Source organism: Haliotis rufescens, unplaced genomic scaffold (genome assembly GCF_023055435.1).
Source record: "Haliotis rufescens isolate VD_foot unplaced genomic scaffold, xgHalRufe1.0.p SCAF_15, whole genome shotgun sequence".
In the NCBI taxonomy this organism is placed as follows: Eukaryota; Metazoa; Mollusca; class Gastropoda; order Lepetellida; family Haliotidae; genus Haliotis; species Haliotis rufescens.
In genome coordinates, this window is record NW_025963835.1 from 32,841,690 (window position 1) to 32,858,495 (window position 16,806).

General features: G+C 42.9%; 1 protein-coding gene across 1 annotated transcript; it reads left to right on the forward strand.

The window, feature by feature from the left end:
- The first annotated feature begins 775 nt into the window (after positions 1–775).
- LOC124132047 lies at positions 776–16,027 on the forward strand. Its single transcript, XM_046495641.2, has 9 exons — positions 776–1,025; positions 10,377–10,487; positions 11,205–11,426; positions 11,801–11,987; positions 12,435–12,550; positions 12,883–13,039; positions 13,682–13,786; positions 15,059–15,093; positions 15,933–16,027. Exons 1-9 carry the CDS (start codon positions 842–844, stop codon positions 15,965–15,967), a joined length of 1,152 nt encoding a protein of 383 aa, XP_046351597.1. The 5' UTR covers positions 776–841; the 3' UTR covers positions 15,968–16,027.
- Positions 16,028–16,806: the final 779 nt, after the last annotated feature.

Here is a 16,806-nt window from a genome sequence, read left to right on the forward strand (position 1 = left end):
GGTAAGGTACAAGTATAGCTCACTTATATGAAATACTGACGTGAGATAGACCTGGGTAAGGTACAGGTATAGATCACGGGCATGAAATAATGACGTGGGATAGACCTGGGTAAGGTTCTGGTATAACTGACTGATATGAAATACTGACTTGAGATAGACCAGGGTAAGGTTCTGGTATAACTGACTGATATGAAATACTGACTTGAGATAGACCTGGGTAAGGCATAGGTATAGTGTCATCAATGAATTGTGTGAATGGTGGGTGCTGCCTGTAGAGCAGGTCATGTTTGGTGTCATCGATGAATTGTGTGACTGGTGGGTGCTGCCTGTAGAGCATGTCATGTTTGGAGTCATCGTTGAATTGTGTGAATGGTGGGTGCTGCCTGTAGAGCAGGTCATGTTTGGTGTCATCGATGAATTGTGAGGAATGTGGGGAATTCAAATTCAAATTCAAGACGGGACACAATTGTTAAGTTTGTTTTCATTTACAGACCGAGACCTATATCTCATCCGCTTTACAAAGGAGTGTATCATGTCCTTCAACAAATCCAAAATATATATCAAACAGGGAAAACATACTCGTAACGTTTAATGGGTATCAAAGTATGAAAGCATGCAAATCCATACGTACACGTCACATGCGCCATCTGTTTAAAAAAATAAGCAAAGGTTTGCAAATATTTTTTTCCATAAATTAAAATCAGTTACATGCAGCGTGGTAGAAAGTACCACGTGGGTGACACACCTGGACATGTGACAGGAATCTACTGGTTTGTCCACGAGAATTTCGAATGCCTATAATAACTCTTGAGAGTGAGGAGAAAAGACAATCGGAATCAACATGACGATGTTCGGCAACGGTCTCTTCATAGTTCTCCTGGCTGTCCTTGCGCCATCACTGGGATGTCTCCCTGGACCAGATGAGCTCCCCGACAAGCTTCAGGACCTCTTGGCTCAACTGCAAGAAGCGAAGGCTGATTTCCAGTGTATCTTTAATGTCACCAATGAACAGTGCCCATGTCAGAGTAAGTAAATGACATGTTAAAAAAAGATCTAAACGTAAATAATAAAACTACAACAAAAAGCATTACAGAATTAATCTAATCTAAACCTACAATGTGATGCTAATTGATATACGATTTCACTCCCTCATCAGATAGCTTTTCTGTAGTCCAGATATAGTTTCTAGCTTAATGCCGAGCACCAGGCAGGCTAGAAACAAGTATCATATTTAAACGTTTTTTGGAATGACGCGGCCGGGAATCGAGCCCCGGACCTACCGCTCTCCGGGGGAACGATCTACCACTAGACCTCGAAGGCGGTCTGCATCAGATAGCTTTTCTTTTGTCCAGCTATAGTTTCTAGCCTCAGGAGCACTTGTATCTCAGGATTCAATATTTACATTTCAATTCGCGTATGCGCAAAAGTGACTGTTGAACTCTTGATCTAAATACCCTAAAACAAGTAGGGGATATTAGCAATTCTACCATGACATTGATGAATGCTTGATTCTGATTGGTTAAAAAGAGGTTTCCTTTTTGCTACGGAAACCCCTTTCAACTATATTAAGCCTTTTCACAAAAAAACATGCGTATGAATACAGAGATAGCCTACATATCGATTCATAGAAAATGGCTGCTGATCGATTCACCCCCATATGAACTGTAAAACGTATCTATATTTCTTCTAATGTACGCTGGGTCTCTAATACCAGCCAGGTTTCTAATACACGCCGAGTCAAGGACTCTCGCGAAAATTACTAGACGGCATAGCGTCAAATAGAGGAAATACGGTAGTTTGATATCGGATGTTTTTAGCGTTGGCTAGGCCGCAAGCAACCCTGACTGCTTCGATGATGATATTAAAAGATTTAACGAAGGCATATCTTTTGCATACAGATGAAATGTTTATGAAACTGTTAGGGAAATGTTCTATGGTGACCAGAATCAGAACAATTTAAGCTATTTCCTCATTGAAACAACCGACAATGAAAGTAAAATAAAACATTATAAAAATTGTTTGAACAAACTTGTTGTTTACAAACCTTTTTGTGATCGATATTCATCGCTATCACCGTCAACCACCATGGTAAGGATTTTGCACAAGAGGATTTGAAAGTCCATCACTTAGAAAACACTTGTCCATTCGAAAATCCACAAAAACAATGTCCCGACATCATTGAAGTCAAACTTTATCAAATTCATTTCAGATCACGCACAATTAAGAAAATCATACTCGACCCACTATGTCTGGGCCACGAATGTCTCATTCCATTCACACTCTGGCTTGGAATCCATGAAATCTTGAAATTGACAGGTCACATCATGCAGATACTGAGATAGGCCCTACCTCGTGTAAAAGTGTCCGGCTCGTCTAGCTGCAGGCTAAAACGCGGCTGTTCAGTCATACTTAGCTCCAATGGTAATCATATTGTACCAGCAGGCTCGATCATTCCCAGTAAATCTACAGGTTAATGTTGAACCACATCATAGATCTGGTTTGTCATATTGCTTCTTTTAACAAGCAACGGAGAATGTAAACACAAGATTGTCAGCCATTGACAGCTGCGAGGTGTGAGTAACCAAGTTCGGGTGGAGAGGCATTTATTTTGATGTTATTATTGTTTACTGGGGGTAATTGCTAACTAACTAATAACACTTACACATGTTACATGTATTGTAGAACGTTAGTTCAAAAAGTTTGTTGTAGATGTATATTCGTTTAGCATTTTAAAATGCAACCTGTCATCCCTACAATAGAAATGTTGGCATGTTCGATTTCCAAGAAATAACCTCTCTCGCAACTTCCAAGAATTGACAGTCAGTCCACAGTGTACAACAGTGTACAACAAGTGGGTAGAAATTAAAACATCTGTCTTTGGACTAAGTTTGGGGTGTTTTTGGTCAACTTCTTTTGAAAAGCTATGTGTATTGAACACTTATTTTGAACTACTCACGACTATGGTGTTTTTAATCTTGAACTTTAATAATAATTGTTACATATATAACTACCTGTGACCAATTTTCGGAATGTTCTAAGATTGCGGACCTGTGGGCCTGTGTTGTTACGCGTTGCAAGAGAGCGCCGTTTTTTAAAGCGTTGTTGCCGTCATGGTAGAATTGAGATAAACCTACTGTGTTTTGAAATTTGATGTAGTCCCACTGTAGAATAGATACCTCTTTATTATAATTTGGAATAATAATAATTATAATAATAATAATAATAATTTAAAGTGCTCGGTTCAAAATTTAAAATAAAAGAGGTATCTATTCTACAGTGGGACTACATCAAATTTCAAAACACAGTAGGTTTATCTCCTAAACAACAGCTGATTACAGAAATACAAAGAGGTATCGAGTGATGGCGATGCATTGAAAAGGAAACGCAAGGATTAGGCGTAATATGACAATCAAGAGAACATGTCGGCGGTGTATTGTAAGGGTGCAAACAACACAATGACAGTGGTGGGTAGTCAATTAAAGGGACAAAACCCTATCTATAATCATATGTGTCCGTATCAATAGTGATGACACCAGGTGTTCGCGAAAAGGTGGCCTATCCTGCTCCACCGGTGGCCCCCATCACAAACACATGCAAAAACATGCCATTATGTGGTACAAGTCAAAATTGCAAGAATTGCATCGAACGTAATGTTTGTCACTGATGCGCCCTTAGCATGTCTACCATAGAACATCTTCTGAGTAAGAGTCATATGACAATTTCTTTGAATTCTTAGGAGGAAGCGCATGCTCGATCTTACCTCAAAAGTAGTGAAATAGAGACAACAAAGGTTGGAGCTGGAATATTGCTTGACAATTGGAAAATTTAAGTCATCCTTCTTTTCTCTCACTCTGAATCATAATGCATAGATCTTTAATATGAAACAGGTTTAACGTTTTAACGGGTTCAGGTGGGTAAGTCAATGGAAGGGAATTGTCTATTTAATTTTATGCTACTTGTTTGCTATTCTATTACCTGTTTTTGTCAATGTTAATGTGCTGCTTATCGCAGGATGTCATGCATTTGTACCTCTAATCACTTGGTTATCAATAGTAAACTACGCTTATAACGAACACGCTTATAAACTGACCGATATAATGAACCGGCCATTTGTTAGATATATGCTATATATATGTTTAAAACGAACTACGGTTATTACGAACTAAAATAAGTGAGTTCGTAATAACCGTAGTCTATGTATATATCGAAACGTCGCTCTATGCAATAAACGAGAAGTCGTTATGTATAAAGTACATTTTCCTCTTCTTTGAGAAGCATAAAGAAGTTGGAGAAGTAGGTAAGGATAGGTATAGGGATGAACAACTTCTTTATTACAATTAGGAGCGACGTTTCACTTGCTTGATAACGGTGTTAGAACCTACATCGAAACGCCGCCCCTAATTGTAATAAAAAAGCTGTTCATCCATTTATCCTTACTTACATTTTTCTCACTTACTCAAGCATTTCTAGAATGCCTTTATCAAAGGGAAGATATACGTTGTTTAGAGTCATGTCATGTCATAACGTTAGGAGTGAGTGAGTATGGTTTTACGGCGCTTTTAGCAATTTTAGCAATATTACAGCAATATCATGGCGGGGGACACTAGAAATGGGCTTCACACATTGTACTCATGTCGGGCATCGAACCCCGGGTAAGCTCCCAGAATCTACCCCCCTTCAGAGTATACAGGGGTAGATTTAGGGGGCTCCCAGAATCTACCCCACCTTCAGATTATACCCGGGTAGATTCAGGGGGCTCCCAGGATCTATCACCCCCTTCAGATTATACCCGGGTAGATTAAGGGGGCTCCCAGAATCCACCCCACCTTCAGAGTATACCCGGGTAGATTCAGGGGGCTCCCAGAATTAACTCCCCTTCAGAGTATACCCGGGTAGATTCAGGGAGCTCCCAGAATGCACTCCCCTTCAGAGTATACCCGGGTAGATTCAGGGAGCTCCCAGAATTTACTCCCCTTCAGAGTATACCCGGGTATATTCAGGAGGCTCCCAGAATTTATCCCCCCTTCAGAGTATACTGGGGTGAATTCAGGGGGCTGCCAGAATTTACTCCCCTTCAGAGTATACCCGGGTAGATTCAGGGGGCTCCCAGAATCTATCCCCCCTTCAGAGTATACCCGGGTAGATTCAGGGAGCTCCAAGAATTTACTCCCCTTTCCCAGAATCTACCCGCAGGGGGGTATAAAGTGGGAATTCCCAGAATCAACCCTGGTGTAGATAATAATAACTTGTTATTGAATCTAAAAATTCAAAATGGAGAGACCAGGAGAGATCAAAACATAGTTAGATGCAAGAAAAAAAGAAAACTTCATGTACATTCATGTACATTCTCATCTCACATATGAGCTTTCTTTAATTATGATTACTATTTGGAAAACTGGTGCTCCAACCAGGGAGCTCCCAGAATCTAGCCCCCTTCAGAGTATACCTAGGTAGATTCAGGGGACTCCCAGAATATGGCCCCCTTCAGAGTATACCCGGGTAGATTCAGGGGGCTCCAAGAATCTACTCCCCTTCAGAGTATACCCGGGTAGATTCAGGGAGCTCCCAGAATCTACCCCCTTCAGAGTATACCCGGGTATATTCAGGGGGCTCCCAGAATCTATCCCCCTTCAGAGTATACCCGGGTAGATTCAGGGAGCTCCCAGAATCTAGCCCCCTTCAGAGTATACCCGGGTAGATTCAGGGGGCTCCCAGAATCTATCCCCCTTCAGAGTATACCCGGGTAGATTCAGGGAGCTCCCAGAATCTAGCCCCCTTCAGAGTATACCCGGGTAGATTCAGGGAGCTCCCAGAATCTAGCCCCCTTCAGAGTATACACGGGTAGATTTAGGGGGCTCCCCCTGAATCTACCCGGGTATATACTGAAGGGGAGTAGATTCTGGCAGCCCCCTGAATCTACCCAAAGTATACTCTGAAGGGGAGTATATTCTGGGAGCCCCCTGAATCTACCCGGGTATACTCTGAAGGGGGGATAGATTCTGGGAGCCCCACGGGTGACCCGTGTCTTAGGTCAGGTTGAAATTGACTTGACGTTCATTTCGACGTCGCCAGACACAACCATGCCTATCAAGGAAGTGCAAAATGTGAATAGTGACTCATCTGAAAACATTACACGTGACCAGCGACGGTTACCCCAGTTCCCACGGTTACCACCTTTGATGCCTTTGGGCAAAATGACGATTTGTAAGGGGCGGCAAAACAAGTGGCCGCCAAGCATGGAGATGAGTTGAATGGACATAAGCTGCATCGTCGTTTGACCCGTAACTCGTTCACTAGAAGCCTGACGAAGGGTTGCAGCAATTTGATTCACCGTTAAATTTCGTAAAGCCTGGTTTTGGATCAATTGATCCTGTACTCTTGTCGTTGACCTGGTTGGTTGGTTGGTTAGTTCTTTTACGCCGCACTCAGCATTATTCCAGCTATTTGACGGCGGTCTGTAAATAATAGACCCTGGACCAGACAATCCAGTGTTTGACATCATGAACATCGATCCACGCAATTGGGATCGATGACATGCATCAACCAAGTCAGCGACCCTGACCACCCGATCCCGTTAGTCGCCTCTTACGACAAGCATGGGTTGCTGAAGACCTATTCTACCCCGGATCTTCACGGGTCTCGTTGACCTGGACCGCCCTGACGTCGATCATCAGCATTTTGGCTTTGTTGGTACTGTTCCATAGTCCGTAGCCACATTACAATTAGGAGCGACGTTTCACTTGCTTGATAACGGTGTTAGAACCTACATCGAAACGCCGCCCCTAATTGTAATAAAAAAGCTGTTCATCCATTTATCCTTACTTACATTTTTCTCACTTACTCAAGCATTTCTAGAATGCCTTTATCAAAGGGAAGATATACGTTGTTTAGAGTCATGTCATGTCATAACGTTAGGAGTGAGTGAGTATGGTTTTACGGCGCTTTTAGCAATTTTAGCAATATTACAGCAATATCATGGCGGGGGACACTAGAAATGGGCTTCACACATTGTACTCATGTCGGGCATCGAACCCCGGGTAAGCTCCCAGAATCTACCCCCCTTCAGAGTATACAGGGGTAGATTTAGGGGGCTCCCAGAATCTACCCCACCTTCAGATTATACCCGGGTAGATTCAGGGGGCTCCCAGGATCTATCACCCCCTTCAGATTATACCCGGGTAGATTAAGGGGGCTCCCAGAATCCACCCCACCTTCAGAGTATACCCGGGTAGATTCAGGGGGCTCCCAGAATTAACTCCCCTTCAGAGTATACCCGGGTAGATTCAGGGAGCTCCCAGAATGCACTCCCCTTCAGAGTATACCCGGGTAGATTCAGGGAGCTCCCAGAATTTACTCCCCTTCAGAGTATACCCGGGTATATTCAGGAGGCTCCCAGAATTTATCCCCCCTTCAGAGTATACTGGGGTGAATTCAGGGGGCTGCCAGAATTTACTCCCCTTCAGAGTATACCCGGGTAGATTCAGGGGGCTCCCAGAATCTATCCCCCCTTCAGAGTATACCCGGGTAGATTCAGGGAGCTCCAAGAATTTACTCCCCTTTCCCAGAATCTACCCGCAGGGGGGTATAAAGGGGGAATTCCCAGAATCAACCCTGGTGTAGATAATAATAACTTGTTATTGAATCTAAAAATTCAAAATGGAGAGACCAGGAGAGATCAAAACATAGTTAGATGCAAGAAAAAAAGAAAACTTCATGTACATTCATGTACATTCTCATCTCACATATGAGCTTTCTTTAATTATGATTACTATTTGGAAAACTGGTGCTCCAACCAGGGAGCTCCCAGAATCTAGCCCCCTTCAGAGTATACCTAGGTAGATTCAGGGGACTCCCAGAATATGGCCCCCTTCAGAGTATACCCGGGTAGATTCAGGGGGCTCCAAGAATCTACTCCCCTTCAGAGTATACCCGGGTAGATTCAGGGAGCTCCCAGAATCTACCCCCTTCAGAGTATACCCGGGTATATTCAGGGGGCTCCCAGAATCTATCCCCCTTCAGAGTATACCCGGGTAGATTCAGGGAGCTCCCAGAATCTAGCCCCCTTCAGAGTATACCCGGGTAGATTCAGGGGGCTCCCAGAATCTATCCCCCTTCAGAGTATACCCGGGTAGATTCAGGGAGCTCCCAGAATCTAGCCCCCTTCAGAGTATACCCGGGTAGATTCAGGGAGCTCCCAGAATCTAGCCCCCTTCAGAGTATACACGGGTAGATTTAGGGGGCTCCCCCTGAATCTACCCGGGTATATACTGAAGGGGAGTAGATTCTGGCAGCCCCCTGAATCTACCCAAAGTATACTCTGAAGGGGAGTATATTCTGGGAGCCCCCTGAATCTACCCGGGTATACTCTGAAGGGGGGGATAGATTCTGGGAGCCCCACGGGTGACCCGTGTCTTAGGTCAGGTTGAAATTGACTTGACGTTCATTTCGACGTCGCCAGACACAACCATGCCTATCAAGGAAGTGCAAAATGTGAATAGTGACTCATCTGAAAACATTACACGTGACCAGCGACGGTTACCCCAGTTCCCACGGTTACCACCTTTGATGCCTTTGGGCAAAATGACGATTTGTAAGGGGCGGCAAAACAAGTGGCCGCCAAGCATGGAGATGAGTTGAATGGACATAAGCTGCATCGTCGTTTGACCCGTAACTCGTTCACTAGAAGCCTGACGAAGGGTTGCAGCAATTTGATTCACCGTTAAATTTCGTAAAGCCTGGTTTTGGATCAATTGATCCTGTACTCTTGTCGTTGACCTGGTTGGTTGGTTGGTTAGTTCTTTTACGCCGCACTCAGCATTATTCCAGCTATTTGACGGCGGTCTGTAAATAATAGACCCTGGACCAGACAATCCAGTGTTTGACATCATGAACATCGATCCACGCAATTGGGATCGATGACATGCATCAACCAAGTCAGCGAGCCTGACCACCCGATCCCGTTAGTCGCCTCTTACGACAAGCATGGGTTGCTGAAGACCTATTCTACCCCGGATCTTCACGGGTCTCGTTGACCTGGACCGCCCTGACGTCGATCATCAGCATTTTGGCTTTGTTGGTACTGTTCCATAGTCCGTAGCCACAGACAAAAACATGGGACGTATTGGTCACTGCATGCTTCTCCAGCAGGTCAATAGGCCGTAGACGGTAAACGCGTTGCAGCCGCCGCTTCGCTGGTACATGTTCAAACAATCAATGACAGTCAATCGCAACTTATGATAAGCAGAATCAATTAGATGTGATGGTCCACCTTCCTCGAAAGTGTTAAAATCAGGAATGACACCCTACGCACGTGTGTGGCGCTACTGCATGCGAATGTGCAAACTGTGTTTGGTGTTAGGTTTTACAGACCTAAGGTCGCCCGTACATGTCTCCGGATCATGTCCCAGACGGGCTCTATCAGGACTCATGCATGGTCATTGCATTCTGGGGATGCTTGGCTGCTGGAGGTAGTCAGTTGCGACAGGTGTACGGTGTGCGCGAGCGTTATCTTCTTAAAAAACCAAACATGGAAAGGCATGTCACACTAACGACACACTTATTGGCGCTAATATGATTTCTCAGAAGTACTGTTATGTCACCCATCCATGCACAATATGCAGTGGCGTTCTTTCAGACATGGTGATTCCCGCCCCATATCATTAGAGATCCTCCCCAAATCTGCCATGTTGCCTTAACTTGACGTTCGTTTCGACTCCTTTGCACATGTCCCCGTCAATCCCGAAAGTCCAGAGTGATTCTGGACTGATCTGAAAACATTACACGAGGTCATCGGCAGTTCTCTCAGGCTATACGGTCTACACACCATTGGCGTCTGGCTGGAATGTGTCCATTTGTTAACATTTGTACAACACGTGGTCCTCTAGCATACAATCAGTGTATTATTATTAACAGGTCGAATAGTGAGTTCGAACCTGCCATCAGTGAATTCTGGCAGTGTTGAGGATCACAGAGTGAATTTCGAAGCCTTAAACCACTGAGACACCTGTGTTATATCTTAAACAATTCAAGACTTATACTTTACTCCATCTTTAGTTTGTAATATTTCATCAACATTATGAGGTTCATTCGGTGTGATGTCACAAAGAAACATAATTATTTAAGACCATTGTGGAACCAATATGCCATTGCACATAAGAGAAGCACTGGACTTTTACAGAGAACGTGATGACATCTAACTTATTTAAAGCTGAACTGTTTACAATTGTAGATGTTTCCATACCTACAGGTGTGTTTAAGTTCCAAGTTCCAATACATGTACGGCTGATCACAGCATTGTATCGTCAATAAACCGGGACAAACACAAAGTGATGGTTTTAAATAAATAACGACAGTTGATGTATATATTTCTGTTTCAGCTCCCGGGGATTGCTTTGAAAGTGATCTCGAAACCCTCAACAGCACACTTTGCGATCTTATCAACAATCTCACAGCATTGATCGGGGATCAACCAGATGATTGTCCTCCACGTAAGTAGAGAAACGAACTAAAGGCAAACTCGGAGAGAGCGTTCATCTGAACCGGGTTAATGTTGACAAAAGAGACCAGATTGATCTATGAAAGGCCATGAAAATACATTTAAGTGGACAGTGATCAGAACATTTGAACTGACAAATTAAGTATACTGGAGAAAACACGATCCAGACAAGAATGGTTCAACTGTCTAGTTTGCTTATTCAGTCATATATACCTTTCACTTTATCAAGCTTAATGCTTGTATGATTTGTATTTCTGAATAACCAATGAAGATCCAGGTTAGAATTGGTCTCTCCAGCAAGCTCTCCTTGTGCCCCGTGAAGATCCGGTCAGAACTGATCTTCTGCAACTCATGCTTGTCGACTAATGAATTGTCGACAAGGCTCGCTGATTTGGTTGATGCTTGTCATCGTATCCCAATTGCGTAGGTCAATGCTCATGATGTCAATCCCTGGATTATATGATCCATAATCGATTGTTTACAGACCACCGTAATATAGCTGGAACATTGCTGTGAGCGGCGTTAAGCAACAAACAAACAAACACATTTCTGAATGACCGAGTCAGACCTCTGGTATGGAATCTGCTTGCAAAATGTTATAGTGTCCATTACACTACTCTCCTTCAAAAGGATTTGTCATATGATTGGGAAAAATAAAAACACATTATCAATACTTCCCAATCACAAGATTTACGCTGATGTTTTACAGTGGAAGGATGTGCCGCACTTGTTGGTGGATGCGATCGGACCGACATTGCTCAGGTTGACCCAGTGGGGACGATCCTGCCCAGTATAGAAACGAATTATAATGTCAGCGGTTTTACAGTTTGTGGAGACAATGAAACATATTACTACATCTACTTGATCTATTGTGCGCCTCCCACGGTGGTCGAGGTGTGCCTTCCTCTGGGGACGGAAACCGTAAAATTGGGTAAGTCGTTACACCCTCAATACCTAGTTAAGTTCCTGACAGGACAACAGAAACGTCAAAAATCAAACACTAAGAGGTTAAACCATAATGCGGAAACCAATCAAACATATTCACACTATTTTCATTCTGGATGGTTAAATCTTCTTGTTATAGCGGTACGTGTATACAGGAAATGATCCTAACAATCTCCCTTGAAGGGAACAGATAGCAGGGATCAAATATAAATTTGTACATGTATGAACCTGAAATCATATTGCAATCAGTGTATTTCTTTAAGAAGATAATCACTTGTAAAACAATGAATGTTGACGGCATACTTACATATTTAAACTGTTATATTGACAGAAACATTTGTTTGTCTCTTCTCTCCCTAGGGCCGGATGAAAATAGTGGAAAATATACCGGCATTGCTAGCTGGGATGATAAGTTGTATGTCGCCATTGATGATTATAATGGCACGGACGACGATGTCCTTGTGTTGCTTTATAAAAGCAGCGAAAACCAGGTCGATGTTATTGTCGATATTTCCTGTGACGCAGGGACAGTAAGAGTTTTTGACTGGTTGGTATCACAGTTTTGTTTCTGCATTTTTTAAATTACTGTTCATAATGGTCCATTTGCCTCATTATTTAATTAAGAACTAATGTATATGCAGTGTGTGGGACAGTGAGTGAGTAATTGGTTTAACACTTCTTTGAACACTATTCCAGTCTTATCAGGGCGTGTCAGGTTAATGTGGGAGGAAATCCCGAAGTAATGCAAGTCTCAGACGTTTATCGCTTTGATGAAACCCACGAGCACGGGGTCATAATCGGGACGATCGCGATTCGAACCCATAATAACGAGTTTCTGGTGTGCCCAAGGGACATCCGAAGAAGCAAGTAATACTTCGAATACCTACAGAAGAAAAATAACTGACACAAAGCACAATGTTGAGTGATACGTTTGTCAGGCAAATAACCAATACACCATGTTAACTGCAAGCAATCATCTTCTCTTCCCTTTTAGGCGAGTGTACTTCACCAACTGCAAGGAGATCCAGTGCGTCAACGAGACAGGTGGAGATTTGCAGACCAAACTGAAGTTTTCACTGGACATTAAATCGTTTGACGTCATTGACGAAAGTACGTATAATGGAACATATACTCCAACCTGGTCCAAAAAGGATTCTTTGATATATTGCTAATTAACGTCGTATACTAACGACATGACATCTGATACCGTGTCTGATATGCCCAAAATGAATCATTTGTTGGCAGTGGTGAAAAAAGGAATAGTTTGTTTTGTGGAAACTAACAAATACAGCGGAGACCTAAAATAATCACTTTCTTTTGAAGATAAGGGGTTAGCGGCAAATCCACGTTGAGATAACTGGATACATCTACAAACTGTTACATGTCATTTTTTTTAAATGAAGCGGTGATTAACACAAAATTTGATTTGTTTTCTTCGACAGAAAGGATCGTGTTTATTGATGATGCTGGTGGTGTGTGGATCTACGACATTTCGACCAAATGTTTCAAGCTGCTGTACTGCATTCCGGGCAAACCATGCGGGGACGTCAAGGTCAACCGCTGTTCTTCTTTGATATACCTGGCCTACCCTGGTGTCAGGTAAGTGTACAATGTGCAAAGGAAAGATCTATTTCCATTGATGACTGAATAGGTCCCCTGAAAATAAGTTGAGTTTGTACTTGTGTTTTGTGCAACGCAGCGCGACCTTACTATCAAGAAAGGTACTTTATAGGGGCATTCTGCATTATGTGACTGTCTGTTTTAATTATAAATTGAATGTATGAATATCAAGACGTGAGTGAGTGAGTATGGACTTACGCCGCTTTTAGCAATATTCCAGCAATATCACGGCGGGGGACACCAGAAATGGGCTTCACAGATTGTACCCATGTCGGGAATCGAAGGCGGGTCTTGGGCGTGACGAGTAAACACTATAACCACTAGGCTACCCGACCGCCCCTCAATGGAATGAACAATTCTATATTACGTACAGCAGCAAACGAATGAATTACATATCTGGTCGGATACAGTAACCAAAAGCCTGATATGACATATCATGATACTTTTAGTTTGATCATCGAAAATAAAGCCAAATCATTCAAGTTCTCTTACAGACCATCCGACAAACTAGGATGTCTTTGTGGTTTCAACCGGTTACCAATTGAGTACCTAAGATCTGTAATGTCAAACGATGGGAAATGATTATGATGGTTGTAACAGGCATGTTTTTTCTTCTTTAAGCGAACTCGACATTTTCAACTCCACAACCTGTGAGAAGGTAGGAACGCTGCCGTACACCACGTCCGATGCCAGTGACTGTCCGTATCTCGGATTCGAACCAGCCTGGTAAGTTAAATCACAACAGAAAAATCAAATATATCACAGGTAGCCAAGGAGACAAGTTAAAACATGGGACGCGGCACAACAGCTACATCACGTGTATCACAGGTAGCCCAGGAGACATGTTAAAACAAGGAACACGGCACAACAGCAACATCACGTGTATCACAGGTAGCCCAGGAGACATGTTAAAACAAGGAACACGGCACAACAGCTACATCTCGTGTATCACAGGTAGCCCAGGAGACAGGTTTAAACATGAGACGCGGCACAACAGCAACATAGCATGTATCACAGGTAGCCCAGGGGACATGTTAAAACAAGGAACACGGCACAACAGCAACATCACGTGTATCACAGGTAGCCCAGCAGACAGGTTAAACATGAGACGCGGCACAACAGCTACATCACATGTATCACAGGTAGCCCAGGGGACATGTTAAAACATGAGACGCGGCACAACAGCAACATCACATGTATCACAGGTAGCCCAGCAGACATGTTTAAACATGGAACATGGCACAACAGCAACATAGCATGTATCACAAGTAGCCCAGGGGACATGTTAAAACATGGAACATGGCACAACAGCAACATCACGTGTATCACAGGTAGCCCAGGAGACAGGTTTAAACATGAGACGCGGCACAACAGCAACATAGCATGTATCACAGGGAGCCTAGGGGTCAGGTTAAAACATGGAACACGGCACAACAATTGATCAGTCTTATACCATTCAGAAAGTTACAAAACCAGTTAAATATTCACCCTATGTACATCACAAAAATACAAGTAGCCATCATGGTTATGTGAACAGTTTTGTTCCAGTTCAAGGAAGATGCAATCTCTATTCTCCCTTTGAAGGCCCTCTGATTAACCTATAAATCACTTGCGGAAGCCGACCATTTTGTGAAGTATTTGTATCAGGAGCTGTTTTGATATTCGTGCTGAGATCTCTGGCTTTGTTACAGTCTTTCAAATGGCAACAAATAACATTGTGATCACCCGTGAAGATCCGGGTGAGAATTGGTCTTCAGAAACCAAAGCTTGTCGTAAGTGGCGACTTACAGGATCTGGTGGTCAGGCTCGTTGACTTAGTTAGTGCCTGTCATCGTATCGCATTTGCGTAGGTCCATGCTCATGATGCCGATCACTGGATTGTCCGGTCAAGACTCGATTTATTACGGACATATAGCCGGCATTTTGATGAATGAGGCGTTCAACAACAAACAAACATTTTTACAATACACATGATAAACAAGTATTTGTCTTTTTCAGCCCAACAGATGACAGCGGGAATGAGAGTACCACAGGTTCGTGTTGTTATTTAAAAGGAGAATAAGTTTTGAGGTTATTTGTTTTTTGTTTTCTAGTAGTTCCTTTCATCTTCACAGCAGATGTATCAATCAAGTGAGTATTAAGTTGTAGCACCCGCAGTAGAATCACCCAGTACAGTTGGAGAATTGGTTTTCCGCAACCCATGTTTGTCGTAAGAGGCCACTGTGCTTGTCGTAAGAGGCGACTAACAGTATCTGGTGGTCAGGCACGCTGACTTGGTTGACGCATGTCGTCGTATCCCAACAGCGTGGATCGATCGTAATCATTGGAGACTCGATTACTTACAGACCGCCGTCACGAAGCTGGGATATTGTTGAGAGCGGCGTAAAACAGCAAACAAACAAACAAACACTGAATGACCGATCTGTTTGCATAATGGTCCATTGTCGTACTTTTATATTTGGGGAACAAATATATGAAGCGTTAAACAGACAAACAATTAATTTATAGATGACAGGGTTCAAAATCAGATAAGGGACGATGGGGAAGCCTAAGGTCAAAGCGTTCTCTCTTCACGCCGAAGGCCCGTGTTCAATCCCCCACATGGGAACAATATGTGAAATCGACTTTTGGAGTCCCCCGCCATTATATTACTGGAGCCAAAGTGTTTTTTTTTCATGAAAATAGTTAATCTTTCTTTAACATTTTCTGAATAGAGAACACATTTGTTGCCAAAATATTATCTCGAATACACAGTTTCACGAAGGAACAGGCAGACACAAAAGTTACAGTGAAACTAAGGGGACTAAACAGTCTGTACAGGAAGTAACCGGATAGTTATGATATTGACTTAATCATATACTTCTCATTCCAGAAGAGACCACGTCCCCCACCACTTCTGTGCTGTGAAAAGGAAGCAAGCAATAAAATGTGTAGAAGGCATTGAGTCAAATCGGTATTCAATAAACCTTTTGAACACGATTCATGTGTATTGTGATTTTTGTGTGTATGTGTGTGCCTTTGAGATAGGAGAGAGAGAGAGACAGAGAGAGAGACAGAGAGAGTGAGAGTGAGAGTGAGAGAGAGAGAGAGAGAGAGAGAGAGAGAGAGGGGGGGGGGGTCATTAAAGTATGAATCGATTGGGGAGAATATTTGGGCATTACCATGTCTTATGGGGGAGTTGATGGTAGCCGCCTAAAAGTCATACATGTCTCTTATTGTAACTAAAGATAACAAAGCTACAGAACAATAGTTGATGCAGTTAGGTTAAATAAGTTTGAGATAGCACTTGCTCGTTTAAGTTTTGGGCCATTTGGAGTGAAATTAAAAAACTAACATATCGATTTTAAAAACAAAAACGTGTCACAATCGTGTTATTATTCTGGTCCATCGGTCGATTGTCTCATTTGTTGACAGGCCCCATCGAATTACAAGAGTAGCAGGTCTTCGCGATACGGCAGGTCATGCTTACCCTTTTCGCGAACACCTGGTGTCGTCACTGATTTTCAGTGATCCATTCACATAACTTTCACCTCTGGAACTTTTACTACGTCACTCTCAGAGAACACAAAAGTCAATGGCATGTTCTTCTTGATATTAGGCGTGGTGGGGTAGCCTAGTGGTTAAAGTGTTCGCTCGTCACGCCACATCATATTGCTGGAATATTGCTAAAAGCGGGGTAAAACCATACACACTCACTCACTTCTTGATATTAACACGTTCTACTTATTATTAAAACAGACAGTGAT

Coding starts and splice junctions, on each gene's coding strand:
- LOC124132047 (XM_046495641.2), top strand. CDS start 842: ATGACGATGTTCGGCAACGGTCTCTTCATAGTTCTCCTGGCTGTCCTT. Junction 1,026..10,376: donor TGAACAGTGCCCATGTCAGA/GTAAGTAAATGA, acceptor TTTCTGTTTCAG/CTCCCGGGGATTGCTTTGAA. Junction 11,988..12,434: donor ACAGTAAGAGTTTTTGACTG/GTTGGTATCACA, acceptor CTTCCCTTTTAG/GCGAGTGTACTTCACCAACT.